This window comes from Simochromis diagramma, unplaced genomic scaffold (assembly GCF_900408965.1).
Source record: "Simochromis diagramma unplaced genomic scaffold, fSimDia1.1 OVJJ01000402.1, whole genome shotgun sequence".
Lineage (NCBI taxonomy): Eukaryota > Metazoa > Chordata > Actinopteri > Cichliformes > Cichlidae > Simochromis > Simochromis diagramma.
This window is the reverse complement of record NW_024386972.1, coordinates 2,431,505-2,452,057: the sequence shown is the minus strand read 5'-3', so window position 1 is coordinate 2,452,057 and position 20,553 is coordinate 2,431,505. Positions and strand designations below refer to the sequence as shown.

The following is a 20,553-nucleotide window of genomic DNA, read 5'->3' as shown; positions in this document are numbered from 1 at the left end:
TTCTATTATATCTAAAAAGCATTTTGTGATTATTTTTCTGGTGTGTGAAAGGGGTAAAAGGTTATTATAGTTAACTAATGCTTAAATAAAAGTGAGTTAGGAATGGTAACTGCAATGAAAAATTAAATAAGAATAAACTATAGTCATGTTAAAGAGAGAATACACCATATTTCAGTTTCAAAGTTCAACAGGTCAATTATTTAAATACAACCTCAGATGAACAACAGCGTGAATTATTACACTGTGCATGAAACACTAAGTACATCCCGTCACTCAGTAGCTTGTAGAACAAACTATTATTACCAGGACAGATTTTAAAAAGCTGACTATATTCAGTACATACGGGAACATAAACCCAAAGATAAACAAGCAGACACAGTTATCTGTAGGTGGTAGGTTATTGTTCATTACTGTACTTCTAACAGCTGCTTCTGACATGACAATTTCTCTCTGCAAAACATTAATATCTTTCAGTTTTCTGTAGTATTTGGAGTGAAAATAACTCACAGTATGTCCAAAAGAAGTAAAAGGCGATCAAATGATGCAAACACATTATTAGCACATTAGAAATAAATAAACAAAATTAGCTCTAAAGAGCTCAAACTGCTAAATAAATAAATAAATACATTAAATTCTCTGGTTGCAGATCTGGTAATGTGGCAACTTTTGATGCATCTGTCTGTTTGTACAGACATCATTATGTGTCAGGCTGAAGAAGGAGGGAGGCTTGCTTTGTTAGGCCCATGGGAGGCTGTGAGGAGGATATATAGTGGATCGAGACCATGCGAAGCCTTAGTGGCAATGAGGACCAAACAGAGGCGACAGGTGTGCGTTCTTCTACCGAACAAGCAGCACCTGGATTGTGCTGTCACGGTGAGTGACCACAGGGCCTTTCTGTAGCATATTTTCTTGTTTGGTATTTTACTGTGACACGTCACATGGACACACAGAAACCTAAATTACATTCATGTTAAGATTGCATTGATCTGTCAGTAGGGTATATTTATTTTTAAAACAGTGGAAGAGCTAAAACTGTATTTTATTAGAAAAAAACATATTTGCAAGAAAGCCAAAACACTGAAAGCATGGACTCTCAGTATGTTTTATGTTTTCTTTCTTCTTCCTGTGTGTTTATAGGTAAAAGCCAGAGGCCGTGAGGTGTTGAACAGTGTGTTGAAGCATCTTGGTGTCAGTGATCTCCAAGTGTTTGGTCTAGCTGTTATGAAAGGTCAGTTAGTTTCTGCGCGGGAGTTCAGGAGCAAATGTTTTTTATTCATTAACTGTGGAACGCTGAGATTCTGGGAGGCTGCTGATAGTGAGTGAACCTGCTGTAAGATATGATAAATGGAAAGCCATCTCCTATCAGCCGTAAACAACATAACTGAGGGATAACACGTGTTAAATGGACTCATTGTGTTGATTTCATGCAGCGCCGTCAAACATATGGTTTGCAGGACAAATATGGCCAAAACTGAGTTACTTTACTTGAGCGTGCAAGTTATGTCGAAATTTTTCTTCCTATTTTTTCACTCTTTCCTGTGCAGCATGAAGTGTTGTGTCAGGAGCTAACCTACCTCAACTGTTAATTTTGCCGCCCTACCGAGAAGTGTGAAATATGGTCAGTTTCATGGCTGTTCATAGATGCGGTTCTTTGATTAAGACAGTTGCAGTTCTTTTTAATGACAGCAGATTTATTGAATGTGGAAAAACTGAGACATGTTGTTCAAATTGCGCTCACTATCTAAGACACACCAGCTAGTTTGTGATCCCATAAGTGTGAATGTTTTAAAATTGTATTTGTTCTTCTTCAGAGCAAACGCAATGGAAATAAAAGGCCTTTGTACTGCTAGGTTGTTAGTCAATATTTTTACTTTTCTGGGCCACATGGTGTGAAACTGAGCTGTATGTAGACCCTAAACTGAGCCTGACATCTCTGATTGAATGTGTGCTTTTTTTCTCTCCTTTTTTTTTAAGATAATGATTACCTGTTTCTTGATTTGGACCAAAAGCTGAGCAAGTACTTTGGGAAACGATGGAACAAAGGATCTTTAATGGTTCGTTTTCCATTTCCTTTTTTTGGTGTAGTGTTTGCACTGTTGAAACAGAAATCACCAGATCTACAAACAGCTCCATGCTGTAATGGGAACACTCTAAAAGCTGAATTTAGTGATCTCACGTAAAATTTCATGTTTTCCTGGTTTAATTGGCAGTCATGATGATTTGCATATCAATGATCTCAAGTAGATCTTGTGGCTCATTGTTATGCACTGGTGCTGATTTCAGTAGTTGTGCAACTTTGCTGTTTACAAGACTGGGGAAACCTGCAACAGATAAGACTGAAGGCGTTGCTTGTATGAGTACTAAGATGTTTCTCCCAGTGAAAACACTGTATCCAGATAAAGTCCACCAATGGACTAACATGTCAAACATGTTAGAAAGATCTGGCTTATTTTAAAAGTTCTTTTATGTCCACGTTTTCTTTTTCTTTTTTTAATGATTGATCATATTGGTCAAATATTAACTAGACTGTGTGATAGCAGAAACGATAAACTGAGTACTCTCTTTACTCATCCCACCTTTCCAGGTCCCGTTGATCTTATTTCTAAGAGTCCAGTATTATGTAGAAAGTGGGCTGCTGATTTTGTAAGTTTGTTTTCCATTACCTTCTTTTTCCAAGATTAATAATTTCCACTATAAGTGTTGTTAAAGTTTATGAAAATATTTGGGGAAAAGTAGACAGCTGACTCAACCTGACAGACTTCATAACAGGAAGAAAAACCCTCCCTGTTTCTTGCAGGAGCACCACAGCGCAGCAGCTCTACTACACTGAGCTGAGGCAGAAGGTGCTGCGTTCACAGAGCCACCATCAGGAGGCTTTGTTCTTCCAGCTGGCAGCCTCTGCCCTCCAAGCTGACGTTGGCGATCTGGCACAGGGAGAGGAGACTGAGGAAGACGGAGAAGAGAAGAAGCAGGAGAGAAAACACAGATGCTACTTTCTCCCTGAAGATTACTTCCCCTCATGGGTAAAAAAAAGAAAGAAAAAGAAGTGTAGTCTAACCTTGACAGAAATACTATTATATATATATCTGTGTGTTCAACTTCTCAGCTCATAAAGCGCAGAGGGAGAGAGTACTTACTTCAGCACAGCCCAGTGCTGCATGGTGAGCTGAGGGGGGTGTCCCGCAGGCAAGCCATCCTGCACTTTATAAAGGAAGCCAACGAGCTGCAGGATGGACCTGTAACATTCTACAGGATGAGAGAGGTCAGACAGTGTTACAGTTAAACAAGGACGAACTCTTTGTGAGGATGTCTGTTTCTTAATTAGTTTAAGAGAGACTAACTAAGAAACTTCTGTCCTGAGATGTTGAATATGGAGCTACCAGGCAGTTAAAAGGAAAAGGAAAAGAGGTCACATATATCAGACACTCCATAAACGCGTACATTTCAGAAAATCTTCAGAAAAATATCCTACAGGGTGTGAAAACTGTTACAGATCTCGTAAAAAGCCCCAGTAATAATCCTTTGGCATGCTCTTGTATTATTTGTCTCCCTTGGTCATTTTAGAGAACTCTTTTTGAGTCATGTTTGTTATGTGAGCCCATGGCTTTAAAAAAACAACAACAAAAAAACTGCTTTATCAACTATTATTTTACACACAGGAGGACAAACAGCCGAGGAGTTTAATCCTCCTCGGTGTGACAGTGAAAGGAGTCCATATTTGCCAGGTGAGTCGTTTTCAATGACAGTCTCACACATAATTTTAAATAAAGTTTATGAACTTATTTTCACATGTACATATAGATTCTTGATCTGAATTTGTGTTTTTAAGGAGGTGGAAGGGAAACAATCTTTGTTGTACGATTTCTCCTGGACTGGTATTGATCGCTTCACCTTTCAGGTTAGGTCCTAAAGATTGGACTATAATCAAAATATACATACAATAAAGGTCACATTGACCTGCGTGTAGCTTTAACCGTAACACACGAGATCATCCTCTTTATGTATGGCTTTTACTTTTCAGGGCAACAGGTTTGAAATCACTGCTGTGGGCTCTTTGTGCCTTCCTAAACTGGTTTATTACACTAAATCAGCTTTCCACTCTAAACACATCCTGAGGCACCTCCGTGACAGTCACCAACTCCACATGAACATCAGAGATGCAGTCAGTTCCATCCAACAGCTGGAAAACATGGGTAGTACGTAAGGCTTTACTTTACCACAACCTATCTAAGACACGACTGAGTCAGTTGTCTTGGTCTGAAACCAATATCATGTAATAATAATAACAATAAGTCTTTTAAGTGATTTTTAAAAGATTTGAGATCACAGTCTCTTACACAGTCACATTCCAAAGGTGTTCTCTTTTCTGTCTATCTTCAGCCAAAGAAGCCTACATCTGCGACACAGCGTGCCTAAGAAAGAGTCTCCAGTGCAGCAACCTCACATCTTCAATGTCCGACTGCAGTGATGCTCTGGAAACAGCTACTGCCTGGTTTAAAGAGGAAAAGGAAGAGGACGGAGGCTCTACAACAGGTCTGCTATTGGGAGGAAATGATTGTGTAGATGGTGCAACATTTGCCTCTCAAACAAATTGTGCATTTATGTTTGGAAACTGGTAAAAACACGTTTAATTCTACCCAGCAATGGTTTACAGCAGTAGGTCTGCAGACCTAATTAAGGAAGAAAACAGCTGATGTTGCTGAAGTGACCATGAGGGAAAGTTTAAAAGCTCATTAGGCAAATGAACGCAGAACTACTTTCTCAACTTACCTGTCGTACTTTTGCCTTGAACTCAAAATCAGTTGTTTGTTTATACTGATGCCAGAGTCTGAGCTGTGGTTGGACGAATCAGAGGAGTTGTTTGTTGATGATCCAGCTGAGGTGTCCTGGCTGGCTGAGCTGCTCCGTGGTGTGTCTGTCGACGCTCCTTTGATGTTACCCTCTTTTTGCTGGGCAGGTTAGTCCAAAAACCACTAAGACCATTCTAAAATAACAGTTTAATCATGTGTTAGTTCTGTGTAGCATGTGATATTGTGTCCTCTTTTATCAGCTGTCACCATGGAAATGAAACAGGTGAGCAAACTGCAGGTCTGTCTGTTTGAACATTTCCAGCACGATCCTGCATCAAAGCCAACATCCTTCTCTGTGATCTTCAGGTTCTGTGGAAAAAAACGGATGAAGGGATATCTGTGGACTAATTGAGATTCAGAGGATGCAGGGATTCATCACCCGTTCTTCATCTCAAGACAAGGAGACACCTGTTGGAGTTTGTTGTTATGGAGCTAAAATGCTGAAAGGATACAGCTGAGCGTTATATTTTGTTTGCTTAGAGGAAACCTCATTATATGTGCTAAAACAGAAGCCATATAGTGACCTGAGTAGTTATAACTTGCTTTAAACTATACAGCCTAAAGTTGCAGTAATTACACTTCAGAAATCGAAAGAGGTATAATAGTGTTTTAATACATATTTACAAACTAAACGTATTAAAATATCAATAACATAATAAATACAACACTTGGGACATTTTTGTCATTCTTTGAACAGTGCTATTACAATCAGTGCTGACTTCTGTTCATTTGCCATTATTAATGTTACCATTAAAAAATTGTTTAAGGTAATATGTCAGATTTTATTCTGTTTTATGATTCATGTGAAATTATGTTGTCAGGCTTCCACAGTGTGGCAGTATTTCCAAACAATCAGAGTCCATGCCATCACGTGAGAGGTCTAAGATGCTGTGTTAAGGGTGCACTCTCCCCTGGAGGTGTGGGTTCAAGGCACACTCCTGTTGTTGCGTTAAACCAAACATATATAAATGAGCTTTTCTGAAAATAAAGTAAAGATCTGTGTACAATATCAGAAGGTTGGTAGCAAAATCGGAGAGCAATGCACTGTGTAGGACACATGGAAGTACAGTGCCGAGGACTAATCTCCTTCAAAAACACAATGATAAAACCCTAATACTAAGCACTCAGAAGATTGTTTCACTGTCAGTGTTGACAGCTCTGCACATTAGCTGCTGTGTGAATCCTGTCTAGGGCTCTCCTTGGCTCTCTGTTCAAAGGGGCTCTCATGCTCTGGGGGGCCTCTGGATATTTGGGGCCCAGGTCTCCTCCATGCCTGTTTCATGTCTTTGGGAGCAGGCTGTGGCTCCCCACACCTACCTGTTAAATAGTTAAATTGAGTAACCTAATGAACACAAGTGTGCTCACACACACAAGTGTACAAACAGGTACCCACAGACACACTATCTTGGTCGGCTGCTGCCTCTAAACATGTATCATTAATACTGTGTGCTGCTCAGTGTTCTTTCTCTCTCTTCTTTTCTATTTTTATCTCCCTCTTCTTCTGTTAACTTTCTCCTCAACTCCACTCCCCTCTTTCTTTCTTCTCCCCTGTTCCCTCCATCTTGTCTGATCTGAGTCTACTAACTCAAAATAAAAAAAAATCCTAATCAAATTCTAATAAAATATGACTATAAAGTGGACCACTATAACAAAAGCCGTAATGGTCCACTTGGCAAATCTGTTGGGCCTTTTGTTTTGCCTTCTGACAATATTTCTGATTGCTACATTGAAAAAAAGAAAAAAAGACAACAAAAATACTATATCAGCATTTTACCATTAAAATATATTTTAATCACTTATTAAAACTAGAGTGTTTTAGTTTGCTTTCATCCAAAGCATCTTACAGTGTTATGCAGAATTTCATTTGATGAGATCACATTGTGTGGCTTCCAAAATCTGTGTGTAAACCCTTTGTGGTGTGGGTCTCATGGTGTAATGATTAGCACTCTGGACTTTGAATTGAGTGATCTGAGTTCAAATCTCTGTGGGACCTCATGCATGTTATTTGTTAACTTTCCTTTCCTTCTTCACATCACCTGCTACATGTTCAGTGGCAGTTGATTCATTTAGGTGGTGAGAGGATCCACTTGTTATTACCATAAAACGTCCAATGACAGTTGTATTCTAGTCCTGAGCTAGTATTCACTGACAGCAGTTGTATAGAGGTATTTTAGCATGAGTATGAGTATTACATGTCATTCAAACACTTACTGTCATAAAATAAAACAGTTTCCTCTACAATATCTTGAACAAAGGTAACATCTTCACTAGCTGTTGGCTGTTACCTTCTCGACTTAAGCTGTTTTGTGAATTGTTCAGTCTTAGGCGTAAGCTCATTCGAATGCTTTTTTTTTTTGTTTAGTTAGGATGGCCAAGTGTTCTAAGGCACTGTGTTAAAGTTGGAGTTCAAATCCAACTCCTGACAGTTGGATTTTATCTTCGATAAAGAAAAGTTTTTGTCCAAATCTTCTTCCAAAATCTGTCTGTAAGCCCTTTACTTCGTGGGTCCCATGGTGTAATGGCTAGCACTCTGGACTTTGAATCCATTAATCCGAGTTCAAATCTCGGTGGGGCCCAAATATCCTTGTATCTTGCACAAGGATATTTGGCATGTAGATTAAAGCATCCCATCACCAACCTGGTAGGTGACCTCCACTACGGAACCCCCAACACTAACTAAATCAGATTTCAAGTTCATAGCTTATCAAAGCAGTTGCCATTTGGTGGCAACTCCTTTATTGAGGGAAGACATCACATAACAGTCTTACGTTTAATGAGCAAGGAATGTCAGGAGTGGGATTTGAACCCACGCCTCCAGGAGAGACTGCGACCTGAACGCAGCGCCTTAGACCGCTCGGCCATCCTGACACATTTGTGCTTGTTGATACAGAATCCACATGACAGGCTAGAAGATCAAGACACCTTTACAACTGATCAGATTGGCAGACTATTACACCTCTGCTTTACCAACACATATTCAGCTGAGATTCAAGAAGTCACTTTGATGAGTGGTGAGACTTTTCTTCAACTATCTGATAAATGAACGTGACCAAGTTGCAGTACAGAAAGGAACTGACTTCTACTTCACATCTAAAGCACATTTGTGAGATTTGAGGTTTAGAGCTATGTATTTTTGCAGGCTGAGATCCAGTTGGTGAAGGAACTTGTAATGGATGTCTGTAAGGGTTCTCAGTCATCCAGGTCATTGTAGTCTAAGGAGCTTGGAAACTTCTTTAAACTTCTTTAAGTTGCTTGAAGACGTTTCACCTCTCATCCAAGAAACTTCTTCAGTTCTAGGGTCAAATGGTGGCGTGTCCCAGATTTAAGGCCTGTGGGAGTGTCTGCCCAAGAGGGACTATGGACCCTCTAATGATCCTCTCCCTAATGACACGAGCCAAGGTGTGAAAACGGGTGTAGGTCACATCACATAACATTTCAGTCTTTCTTTTAATAAGCAAGGGATGTCAGGAGTGGGATTTGAACCCACGCCTCTGGGAGAGACTGCAACCTGAACGCAGCGCCTTAGACCGCTCGGCCATCCTGACACATTTGTGCTTGTTGATACAGAATCCACATGACAGGCTATCAGATCAAGACACCTTTACAACTGATCAAATTGGCAGACTATTACACCTCTGCTTTACCAACACATATTCAGCTGAGATTCAAGAAGTCACTTTGATGAGACTTTCCTTCAACTATCTGATAAATGAATGTGACCATTTGGTGGCAACTCCTTTATCGAAGGATGACATCACATAACATGACATTTCAGTCTTACTTTTAATAAGCAAGGGATGTCAGGAGTGGGATTTGAACCGACGCCTCTGGGAGAGACTGCGACCTGAACGCAGCGCCTTAGACCGCTCGGTCTGTCGCCTCTGTCAGTGCGCCCCAGGGTGGCTGTGGTTACAATGTAGCTTGTGAATGTGTATGTGAATGGGTGGATGACTGGATATGTAAAGCGCTTTGGGGTCCTTAGGGACTAGTAAAGCGCTATATAAATACAGGCCATTTACCATGTGTTAAGGTTCAAAATATTGGGGATGGAGACAAGAGAAAAAACCACAATAACAACACTGGTCCGGCCGGGTTAAGTCAAACGATGATTTTAATGAACACACGCGTGGGAGATGGACACCGTATGCAGACAGCCTCAGATCCCAAAATGGTGGAGCATTGCTCAAACTCTTATAGCCTCTGGTTCTCCCACCTTATCATAAAAGCCTAAACATTCACATGCTTTTCTCTCACACGGCGCCTAACCTATGACCTTGGCTCCCCGTTTATCTGCTCCTGCTGAGTTGGGGCAGAAAACTCCAGTATATTCTGTTCTCTTCTAATCAGACAAATAAGGCGATGACTTTCTGCAAACAGTATTTCTTATAACATCATAAAACAATATCATTCATCCACAATAAATCAGCAGTCTAATGTAATGACAATCAGTTTAACAAATGCAATAGTTATCAGCTTCTTCTAATTCAGGAGAATAATGCAAACTAAAACTACATAATAATTCACAATCTTTAGTTAGGGGTATAACATGGCATAAAATAATATTATAATCTAACACATGTAAACTCACAACCAATAAAGAATGCTCATTCTCAAATAATTGCTAAGCCTCAGTAGTGGTTTTTGATATGGGCGACATGGGCAGTTGCCCGGGCAGGCATCGTGGTGGGGGGGCGGCATCACGGGCATCGGCAAAAAATAAATAAAGAAATTGCTCATACTCATGCTGCCCCGACATCAGCCAGCGCATAATGAGAATGGCATAGGCACTGATCGGTTTTCTGTCGCCGTTTTGTTGGGAGTAAGGGCGCCCTCCACTTGCGAGGTGCGCCTGTTGCTTGTTGCACAGGGAGGAGAGGGCGGGACGGCGGGGGATTCTCTAGCTGTCTGGAGCGGCATCTAATAACCAACCCGCAAAATAAAAAAAATAAAAACAAAACAACAAACACGTGAACTAAGGTGTAGGTCTATTAGGTTATGTTGTGGTAATCCTCGAGTTGGGGGATTTGTGTTCATACTTCAGTAACCCTACAAACTTCACTGCTGTTTACTTTCCTGTCTTCATTTATTTGGGAAGTAATAGCAAAGCTGTACGTCTTAATTTGTTTCAGAAATCCCTCAGTCAGAACATGGTATATTATGTTTAGGTGGAAACCAGAGGTGGGACCAAGTCATTGTTTTGCAAGTCTCAAGTAAGTCTCAAGTCTTTATCCTCAAGTCTCAAGCCAAGTCTCAAGTAATGTCAGGCAAGTCAGAGTCGAGTCTCAAGTCACTGGTGTAAAAGTCCGAGTCAAGTCACAAGTCTGAAACTTTGAATTTCAAGTCCTTTCGAGTCTTTAAAAAACCCCCCGAAAAAAAGCATGTTGCAGTTATATGCTAAATGTAAATATTATACCATGTAATTTTAAAATCTGTGTTTTTCTCAACACATGACAAAATAGTGAACTTAGAAAATATACACAAATTGTGAAATTGCACCTCTTTAAAATGCAGCTCAATTAAACCTAGCTCCAAGAATAATTTTCACCGACAGTTCTGAGATAAGCTGCATGTTATTCTTGGATGCGGTTGTAGGACCGGCTTTAAAATCGCATGACAAAAATATCATACACATTAAAAAAAACTGCATCACCAACGTAGCCTGGACAACATTTTCTAGTTAGATGAAGTCAGCTATCTCATCGTAGCATATTTATATGCATATTTATAATTATACGGTTCTTGGAGTGAGTGCATACACTCATGAAGTTTAGTAACTTCCGGTCACTGCAACAAGCCCAGGTACAGTTTACCAACGGATGGGTACAGGACCTTGAAATGCACCGTGTAGAAAGTAAAGACCATCGTACATATCATAAGTTTACCAGTCTCACAAATCGTCGTCATAAATACCAGAGGTGGGACCAAGTCATTGTTTTGCAAGTCTCAAGTAAGTCTCAAGTCTTTATCCTCAAGTCTCAAGCCAAGTCTCAAGTAATGTCAGGCAAGTCAGAGTCGAGTCTCAAGTCACTGGTGTAAAAGTCCGAGTCAAGTCACAAGTCTGAAACTTTGAATTTCAAGTCCTTTCGAGTCTTTAAAAAAAACCCCGAAAAAAAGCATGTTGCAGTTATATGCTAAATGTAAATATTATACCATGTAATTTTAAAATCTGTGTTTTTCTCAACACATGACAAAATAGTGAACTTAGAAAATATACACAAATTGTGAAATTGCACCTCTTTAAAATGCAGCTCAATTAAACCTAGCTCCAAGAATAATTTTCACCGACAGTTCTGAGATAAGCTGCATGTTATTCTTGGATGCGGTTGTAGGACCGGCTTTAAAATCGCATGACAAAAATATCATACACATTAAAAAAAACTGCATCACCAACGTAGCCTGGACAACATTTGCTAGTTAGATGAAGTCAGCTATCTCATCGTAGCATATTTATATGCATATTTATAATTATACGGTTCTTGGAGTGAGTGCATACACTCATGAAGTTTAGTAACTTCCGGTCACTGCAACAAGCCCAGGTACAGTTTACCAACGGATGGGTACAGGACCTTGAAATGCACCGTGTAGAAAGTAAAGACCATCGTACATATCATAAGTTTACCAGTCTCACAAATCGTCGTCATAAATACACATTCGTTAACCGTTTATTAATAGGACCTTTGAGCTCAACGGTAATTAATTAGCAGTGGAAATAATTTCTGGTAGCATCACAGAAATGTAGCAGTGACAATAATATTGTATGCTGTAATCGCACTGGACAATTAGTGATACAAAAAACCTGTTTTATCCTGTGAATAAAAGTATATGTTTTTGTCAATGTACCATAATAACAGAAGCGAAACGCAATATTGTGTCAGGACAATTCACTATTTATGCACAATAAACACAATAAATAAAGGAGCATAGCGCGACAATTTCTGTTCAGCGCCAGACTTGCTTGTAACCTATATCACCAATTATGTTGTGAAAATGACGTATTAACTACAACAGAAGACTGACCTCTGTGGAAATGCTTGGAGCAGACTAACCTGTGAGCTGGAGTGTTCTGGGACGTAATATTTGATCTTTGAATGGCTGCAATCCAGGCCATCCGTTGCTTCTTTGTTACTTCGGAAACATGGCTCGAACAATTTCTCTTCAACGACGTAATCCGATAACAACTGATCTCTTTACCCGTCGGCTTCCCGTGGCTGTCATGCGACCGGCTATTGCAGTTAATAATACAACAGCTTCTTGACATTTTTGTGTTTCTTTTTATCGCTGTGTGACTGATTTCAATTGAAAGCCTGCGTGCGCTAGTACCTCTTGCCACGAGTTCCCAGAATCCTTTGCGGTTTACCCCTGAATGACGTCACATTTTCAATCTCTATATAATATGCATGTTAAATTTTATATTTGGGGTAAAATATCAAGTCTTTTCAAGTAAACCGGTTCAAGTCCAATTCAAGTCCCAAGTCATTGGTGTAAAAGTCCAAGTCAAGTCACAAGTCTTAGAACATTTTTTCAAGTCAAGTCTAAAGTCATAAAATTAATGACTCGAGTCTGACTCGAGTCCAAGTCATGTGACTCGAGTCCACACCTCTGGTGGAAACTAGCGAGCTAACTTGCTGCTAACTTCTAACTCCGTTAAATTTCGTAAATTCTGTTTTCATGGATGCCTGGATATTAAATGTAATTGTCACATCTGGTAGAGCAACCACACTGATCATTTTATTACAGATGAAAGAATTTAGACAGTTTTTCAACTCTCGGTAATGCTGCAGTGAAGAAAATAATATATCGCGATATATATTGTTACCGCACATGCTTCAAAGTATACCATGATATGGATTTTAGGCCATATCGCCCAGCCCTACCTCCAAGACATCACTTTGACCGTAAATCTGAAACTGCAAAGACCGCACACACATTCTGTAAAGGATGCCTTCATCTGCCTCATTTGCAAATGTTACAGCAAGTTCAAAAGTTTGTCTTTAGTTAAATTTCTTAGTTTACAGTTGAAGTAACTAATATATTTTTCTTCTTCTTTTATTTTTTCAACCTTCTAGCTCTTATGGAGAAGCCCAGTTTTCCACATGTTGTTTGTATGTCACCCCATCACATACACCTTTCAGTACTTCTTTCTAATACGCAGCAAGGGCAACCTAGCCGAGTTGGATTTGAACCCACGCCTGGAGAGACTGCACCTACGCACCCTAACCGCTCGGCCACTGACACATTTGCACCTCTTGATACAGAATCCCCATGACAGGCTACAGATCAAGCACCTTTACAACTGATCAGATTGGCAGACTATTACACCTCTTCTTTACCCACACATATTCACTGAGTTCAAAGAGTCACTTTGATGATGAGACTTTCTTCAACTATCTGATAAATGGATGTGACCATTTGTGGCAACTCCTTTATCGAAGGATGACATCAATAACAGACATTTCAGTCTTACTTTTAATAAGCAAGGGTGTCAGGTGGGATTTGAACCGACGCCTCTGGGGAGACTGCAACCTGAACGCAGCGCCTTAGACCGCTCGGTCTGTCGCCTCTGTCAGTGCGCCCCAGGGTGGCTGTGGCTCAATGTAGCTTGTGATTGTATGTGAATGGGTGGATGACTGGATATGTAAAGCGCTTTGGGGTCCTTAGGGACTAGTAAAGCGCTATATAAATACAGGCCATTTACCATGTGTTAAGGTTCAAAATATTGGGGATGGAGACAAGAGAAAAAACCACAACACAAACACTGGTCCGGCCGGGTTAAGTCAAACGATGATTTTAATGAACACACGCGTGGGGGAGATGGACGTATGCAGACAGCCTCAGATCTACAAATGGTGGAGCATTGCTCAAACTCTTAAGCCTCTGGTTCTCCCACCTTATCATAAAAGCCTAAACATTCACATGCTTTTCTCTCACACGGCGCCTAACCTACGACCTTGGCTCCCCGTTTATCTTCTCCTGCTGAGTTGGGGCAGAAAACTCCAGTATATTCTGTTCTCTTCTAATCAGACAAATAAGGCGATGACTTTCTGCAAACAGTATTCTTCTAACTAATAAAACAATATCATTCTCCACAATAAATCAGCAGTCTAATGTAATGACAATCAGTTTAACAAATGCAATAGTTATCAGCTTCTTCTATTCAGGAGAATAATGCAAACTAAAACTACATATAATTCACATCTTTTAGTGGGGTATAACATGGCATAAAATAATATTATAATCTAACACATGTAACTCACAACCAATAAAGAATGCTCATTCTCAAATAATTGCTAAGCCTCAGTAGTGGTTTTTGATATGGGCGACATGGGCAGTTGCCCGGGCAGGCATCGTGGTGGGGGGGCGGCATCACGGGCTCGGCAAAGAATAAATAAAGAAATTGCTCTCTCCATGCTGCCCCGACATCAGCCAGCGCATAATGAGAATGGCATAGGCACTGATCGGTTTTCTGTCGCCGTTTTGTTGGGAGTAAGGGCGCCTCCACTTGCGAGGTGCGCCTGTTGCTTGTTGCACAGGGAGGAGAGGGCGGGCGCGGGGGATTCTCTAGCTGTCTGGAGCGGCATCTATAATACCAACCCGCAAAAATAAAAAAATAAAACAAAACAACAACACCGTGAACTAAGGTGTAGGTCTATTAGGTATGTTGTGGTAATCCTCGAGTTGGGGATTTGTGTTCATACTTCAGTAACCCTACAAACTTCACTGCTGTTTACTTTCCTGTCTTCATTTATTTGGGAAGTAAGCAAAGCTGTACGTCTTAATTTGTTTCAGAAATCCCTCAGTCAGAACATGGTATATTATGTTTAGGTGGAAACCAGAGGTGGGACCAAGTCATTGTTTTGCAAGTCTCAAGTAAGTCTCAAGTCTTTTCCTCAAGTCTCAAGCCAAGTCTCAGTAATGTCGGCAAGTCAGAGTCGAGCTCAAGTCACTGGTGTAAAAGTCCGAGTCAAGTCACAAGTCTGAAACTTTGAATTTCAAGTCCTTTCGAGTCTTTAAAAAACCCCCCGAAAAAAAGCATGTTGCAGTTATATGCTAAATAACATTAATTATACATGTAATTTTAAAATCTGTGTTTTTTCAACACATGACAAAATAGTGAACTTAGAAAATATACACAAATTGTGAAATTGCACCCTTTAAAATGCAGCTCAATTAAACCTAGCTCCAAGAATAATTTTCACCGACAGTTCTGAGATAAGCTGCATGTTATTCTTGGATGCGGTTGTAGGACGGCTTGTAGATTAAAGCATCCCATCACCAACCTGGTAGGTGACCTGCACTACAGCAACCCTGACACTAACTAAACCAGATTTCAAGTTCATAACTTATCAAAGCAGTTGCCATTTGGTGGCAACTCCTTTATTGACAGAAGACATCACATAACATGTCAGTCTTACGGTTAATGAGCAAGGAATGTCAGGAGTGGGATTTGAACCCACGCCTCCAGGAGAGACTGCGACCTGAACGCAGCGCCTTAGACCGCTCGGCCATCCTGACACATTTGCACCTCTTGATACAGAATCCACATGACAGGCTAGCAGATCAAGACACCTTTACAACTGATCAGATTGGCAGACTATTACACCTCTTCTTTACCAACACATATTCAGCTGAGATTCAAGAAGTCACTTTGATGAGTGGTGAGACTTTTCTTCAACTATCTGATAAATGAACGTGACCAAGTTGCAGTACAGAAAGGAACTGACTTCTACTTCACATCTAAAGCACATTTGTGAGATTTGAGGTTTAGAGCTATGTATTTTTGCAGGCTGAGATCCAGTTGGTGAAGGAACTTGTAATGGATGTCTGTGAAGGTTCTCAGTCATCCAGGTCATTGTAGTCTAAGGAGCTTGGAAACTTCTTTAAACTTCTTTAAGTTGCTTGAAGACGTTTCACCTCTCATCCGAGAAATTTCTTCAGTTCTAGGGTCAAATGGTGGAGTGTCTCAGATTTAAGGCCTGTGGGAGTGTCTGCCCAAGAGGGACTATGGACCCTCTAATGATCCTCTCCCTAATGACACGAGCCAAAGTGTGAAAACGGGTGTAGGTCACAAGCAACCAAGGATTCGGGTGAGCTCATTGTGAAACCTAGCCCCAACCTATCATGTGATTTCCTGAGGTCAAATGGCCCAGGATGTGAGTGGGCGTTAAGGCTTCTGGGAAGGTATCTCAACACTGGATTATAGATGTCAGACAGTTGGTGCCCTATGCCACCACCTCTGTTCAAAGATGGTCATTCACAGTGGACATAGATGTAACGGAGGAGTCTGTATCTGCAGTGAATTTGGCTGTGTGGAACAATTGATTTTGCAAAACATTCGGACTGCGGTAGACGCATGAGAGAGGTACTTGAGGTCAGTATCTTGCACAAGGATATTTGGCATGTAGATTAAAGCATCCCATCACCAACCTGGTAGGTGACCTGCACTACAGCAACCCTGACACTAACTAAACCAGATTTCAAGTTCATAACTTATCAAAGCAGTTGCCATTTGGTGGCAACTCCTTTATTGACAGAAGACATCACATAACATGTCAGTCTTACGGTTAATGAGCAAGGAATGTCAGGAGTGGGATTTGAACCCACGCCTCCAGGAGAGACTGCGACCTGAACGCAGCGCCTTAGACCGCTCGGCCATCCTGACACATTTGCACCTCTTGATACAGAATCCACATGACAGGCTAGCAGATCAAGACACCTTTACAACTGATCAGATTGGCAGACTATTACACCTCTTCTTTACCAACACATATTCAGCTGAGATTCAAGAAGTCACTTTGATGAGTGGTGAGACTTTTCTTCAACTATCTGATAAATGAACGTGACCAAGTTGCAGTACAGAAAGGAACTGACTTCTACTTCACATCTAAAGCACATTTGTGAGATTTGAGGTTTAGAGCTATGTATTTTTGCAGGCTGAGATCCAGTTGGTGAAGGAACTTGTAATGGATGTCTGTGAAGGTTCTCAGTCATCCAGGTCATTGTAGTCTAAGGAGCTTGGAAACTTCTTTAAACTTCTTTAAGTTGCTTGAAGACGTTTCACCTCTCATCCGAGAAATTTCTTCAGTTCTAGGGTCAAATGGTGGAGTGTCTCAGATTTAAGGCCTGTGGGAGTGTCTGCCCAAGAGGGACTATGGACCCTCTAATGATCCTCTCCCTAATGACACGAGCCAAAGTGTGAAAACGGGTGTAGGTCACAAGCAACCAAGGATTCGGGTGAGCTCATTGTGAAACCTAGCCCCAACCTATCATGTGATTTCCTGAGGTCAAATGGCCCAGGATGTGAGTGGGCGTTAAGGCTTCTGGGAAGGTATCTCAACACTGGATTATAGATGTCAGACAGTTGGTGCCCTATGCCACCACCTCTGTTCAAAGATGGTCATTCACAGTGGACATAGATGTAACGGAGGAGTCTGTATCTGCAGTGAATTTGGCTGTGTGGAACAATTGATTTTGCAAAACATTCGGACTGCGGTAGACGCATGAGAGAGGTACTTGAGGTCAGTATCTTGCACAAGGATATTTGGCATGTAGATTAAAGCATCCCATCACCAACCTGGTAGGTGACCTGCACTACAGCAACCCTGACACTAACTAAACCAGATTTCAAGTTCATAACTTATCAAAGCAGTTGCCATTTGGTGGCAACTCCTTTATTGACAGAAGACATCACATAACATGTCAGTCTTACGGTTAATGAGCAAGGAATGTCAGGAGTGGGATTTGAACCCACGCCTCCAGGAGAGACTGCGACCTGAACGCAGCGCCTTAGACCGCTCGGCCATCCTGACACATTTGCACCTCTTGATACAGAATCCACATGACAGGCTAGCAGATCAAGACACCTTTACAACTGATCAGATTGGCAGACTATTACACCTCTTCTTTACCAACACATATTCAGCTGAGATTCAAGAAGTCACTTTGATGAGTGGTGAGACTTTTCTTCAACTATCTGATAAATGAACGTGACCAAGTTGCAGTACAGAAAGGAACTGACTTCTACTTCACATCTAAAGCACATTTGTGAGATTTGAGGTTTAGAGCTATGTATTTTTGCAGGCTGAGATCCAGTTGGTGAAGGAACTTGTAATGGATGTCTGTGAAGGTTCTCAGTCATCCAGGTCATTGTAGTCTAAGGAGCTTGGAAACTTCTTTAAACTTCTTTAAGTTGCTTGAAGACGTTTCACCTCTCATCCGAGAAATTTCTTCAGTTCTAGGGTCAAATGGTGGAGTGTCTCAGATTTAAGGCCTGTGGGAGTGTCTGCCCAAGAGGGACTATGGACCCTCTAATGATCCTCTCCCTAATGACACGAGCCAAAGTGTGAAAACGGGTGTAGGTCACAAGCAACCAAGGATTCGGGTGAGCTCATTGTGAAACCTAGCCCCAACCTATCATGTGATTTCCTGAGGTCAAATGGCCCAGGATGTGAGTGGGCGTTAAGGCTTCTGGGAAGGTATCTCAACACTGGATTATAGATGTCAGACAGTTGGTGCCCTATGCCACCACCTCTGTTCAAAGATGGTCATTCACAGTGGACATAGATGTAACGGAGGAGTCTGTATCTGCAGTGAATTTGGCTGTGTGGAACAATTGATTTTGCAAAACATTCGGACTGCGGTAGACGCATGAGAGAGGTACTTGAGGTCAGTATCTTGCACAAGGATATTTGGCATGTAGATTAAAGCATCCCATCACCAACCTGGTAGGTGACCTGCACTACAGCAACCCTGACACTAACTAAACCAGATTTCAAGTTCATAACTTATCAAAGCAGTTGCCATTTGGTGGCAACTCCTTTATTGACAGAAGACATCACATAACATGTCAGTCTTACGGTTAATGAGCAAGGAATGTCAGGAGTGGGATTTGAACCCACGCCTCCAGGAGAGACTGCGACCTGAACGCAGCGCCTTAGACCGCTCGGCCATCCTGACACATTTGCACCTCTTGATACAGAATCCACATGACAGGCTAGCAGATCAAGACACCTTTACAACTGATCAGATTGGCAGACTATTACACCTCTTCTTTACCAACACATATTCAGCTGAGATTCAAGAAGTCACTTTGATGAGTGGTGAGACTTTTCTTCAACTATCTGATAAATGAACGTGACCAAGTTGCAGTACAGAAAGGAACTGACTTCTACTTCACATCTAAAGCACATTTGTGAGATTTGAGGTTTAGAGCTATGTATTTTTGCAGGCTGAGATCCAGTTGGTGAAGGAACTTGTAATGGATGTCTGTGAAGGTTCTCAGTCATCCAGGTCATTGTAGTCTAAGGAGCTTGGAAACTTCTTTAAACTTCTTTAAGTTGCTTGAAGACGTTTCACCTCTCATCCGAGAAATTTCTTCAGTTCTAGGGTCAAATGGTGGAGTGTCTCAGATTTAAGGCCTGTGGGAGTGTCTGCCCAAGAGGGACTATGGACCCTCTAATGATCCTCTCCCTAATGACACGAGCCAAAGTGTGAAAACGGGTGTAGGTCACAAGCAACCAAGGATTCGGGTGAGCTCATTGTGAAACCTAGCCCCAACCTATCATGTGATTTCCTGAGGTCAAATGGCCCAGGATGTGAGTGGGCGTTAAGGCTTCTGGGAAGGTATCTCAACACTGGATTATAGATGTCAGACAGTTGGTGCCCTATGCCACCACCTCTGTTCAAAGATGGTCATTCACAGTGGACATAGATGTAACGGAGGAGTCTGTATCTGCAGTGAATTTGGCTGTGTGGAACAATTGATTTTGCAAAACATTCGGACTGCGGTAGACGCATGAGAGAGGTACTTGAGGTCAGTATCTTGCACAAGGATATTTGGCATGTAGATTAAAGCATCCCATCACCAACCTGGTAGGTGACCTGCACTACAGCAACCCTGACACTAACTAAACCAGATTTCAAGTTCATAACTTATCAAAGGAGTTGCCATTTGGTGGCAACTCCTTTATTGACAGAGGACATCACATAACATGTCAGTCTAACAGCTAATGAGCAAGGAATGTCAGGAGTGGGATTTGAACCCACGCCTCCAGGAGAGACTGCAACCTGAACGCAGCGCCTTAGACCGCTCGGCCATCCTGACACATTTGCACCTCTTGATACAGAATCCACATGACAGGCTAGCAGACCAAGACACCTTTACAACTGATCAGATTGGCAGACTATTACACCTCTGCTTTACCAACACATATTCAGCTGAGATTCAAGAAGTCACTTTGATGAGTGGTGAGACTTTTCTTCAACTATCTGATAAATGAACGTGACCAAGTTGCAGTACAGAAAGGAACTGACTTCTACTTCACATCTAAAGCACATTTGTGAGATTTGAGGTTTAGAGCTATGTATTTTTGTACATAAATTTTTGTACATAAATTATAACCCACTAAGTTTAAGCAGTTATCCTGGTATAGAAAAATGAAACAAACACACACCATTATTTATTGATTTATTTTTTTATTAAGTAATGTTTTTTCAGTTGAAGCCATTTAAAGTCTATTTAATAATGCTGTGTTAGAACAGGCACTTTAAAGCTCTTTGTACTGTAAGGTTAAAACCCCACAGTATTAGAGAGAAAACCCCAGCAATCAAACGATCCCCTATGAGCAAGCACTAAGGCGACGGTGGGAAGGAAAAACTCCCTTTTAATAGGAAGAAACCTTCAGCAGAACCAGACTCAGGGAGGGGC

The 20,553-nt window shown here is 41.2% G+C and overlaps 1 protein-coding gene and 6 non-coding genes across 8 annotated transcripts; 1 reads left to right on the top strand and 6 right to left on the bottom strand.

Annotated features, from left to right (window-relative positions):
• The first annotated feature begins 68 nt into the window (after positions 1–68).
• Positions 69–6,617, top strand: LOC120738054 (FERM domain-containing protein 6-like). 2 transcript variants are annotated; one of them, XM_040039087.1, is made up of 13 exons: positions 69–873; positions 1,138–1,228; positions 1,975–2,054; positions 2,585–2,643; positions 2,798–3,023; positions 3,107–3,262; positions 3,660–3,725; positions 3,830–3,898; positions 4,022–4,196; positions 4,381–4,533; positions 4,826–4,957; positions 5,051–5,073; positions 5,157–6,617. In XM_040039087.1, exons 1-13 carry the CDS (start codon positions 655–657, stop codon positions 5,196–5,198), a joined length of 1,491 nt encoding a protein of 496 aa, XP_039895021.1. In that variant the 5' UTR covers positions 69–654; the 3' UTR covers positions 5,199–6,617. The 2 variants fall into 2 exon arrangements, with proteins under 2 accessions (XP_039895021.1, XP_039895020.1); XM_040039086.1 differs by having other exon boundaries at positions 4,022–4,193; positions 5,051–6,617.
• Positions 6,618–7,635: 1,018 nt separating this feature from the next.
• trnal-cag lies at positions 7,636–7,718 on the bottom strand. The gene has a single exon. It is a non-coding gene; the product is annotated as a tRNA-Leu (tRNA).
• Positions 7,719–8,312: 594 nt separating this feature from the next.
• trnal-cag lies at positions 8,313–8,395 on the bottom strand. The gene has a single exon. It is a non-coding gene; the product is annotated as a tRNA-Leu (tRNA).
• Positions 8,396–15,279: 6,884 nt separating this feature from the next.
• On the bottom strand, positions 15,280–15,362 carry trnal-cag. The gene has a single exon. It is a non-coding gene; the product is annotated as a tRNA-Leu (tRNA).
• A 1,064-nt stretch (positions 15,363–16,426) lies between these two features.
• trnal-cag lies at positions 16,427–16,509 on the bottom strand. The gene has a single exon. It is a non-coding gene; the product is annotated as a tRNA-Leu (tRNA).
• Positions 16,510–17,573: 1,064 nt separating this feature from the next.
• trnal-cag lies at positions 17,574–17,656 on the bottom strand. The gene has a single exon. It is a non-coding gene; the product is annotated as a tRNA-Leu (tRNA).
• A 1,064-nt stretch (positions 17,657–18,720) lies between these two features.
• Positions 18,721–18,803, bottom strand: trnal-cag. Its single transcript has one exon. It is a non-coding gene; the product is annotated as a tRNA-Leu (tRNA).
• Between the last annotated feature and the right edge of the window lie 1,750 nt (positions 18,804–20,553).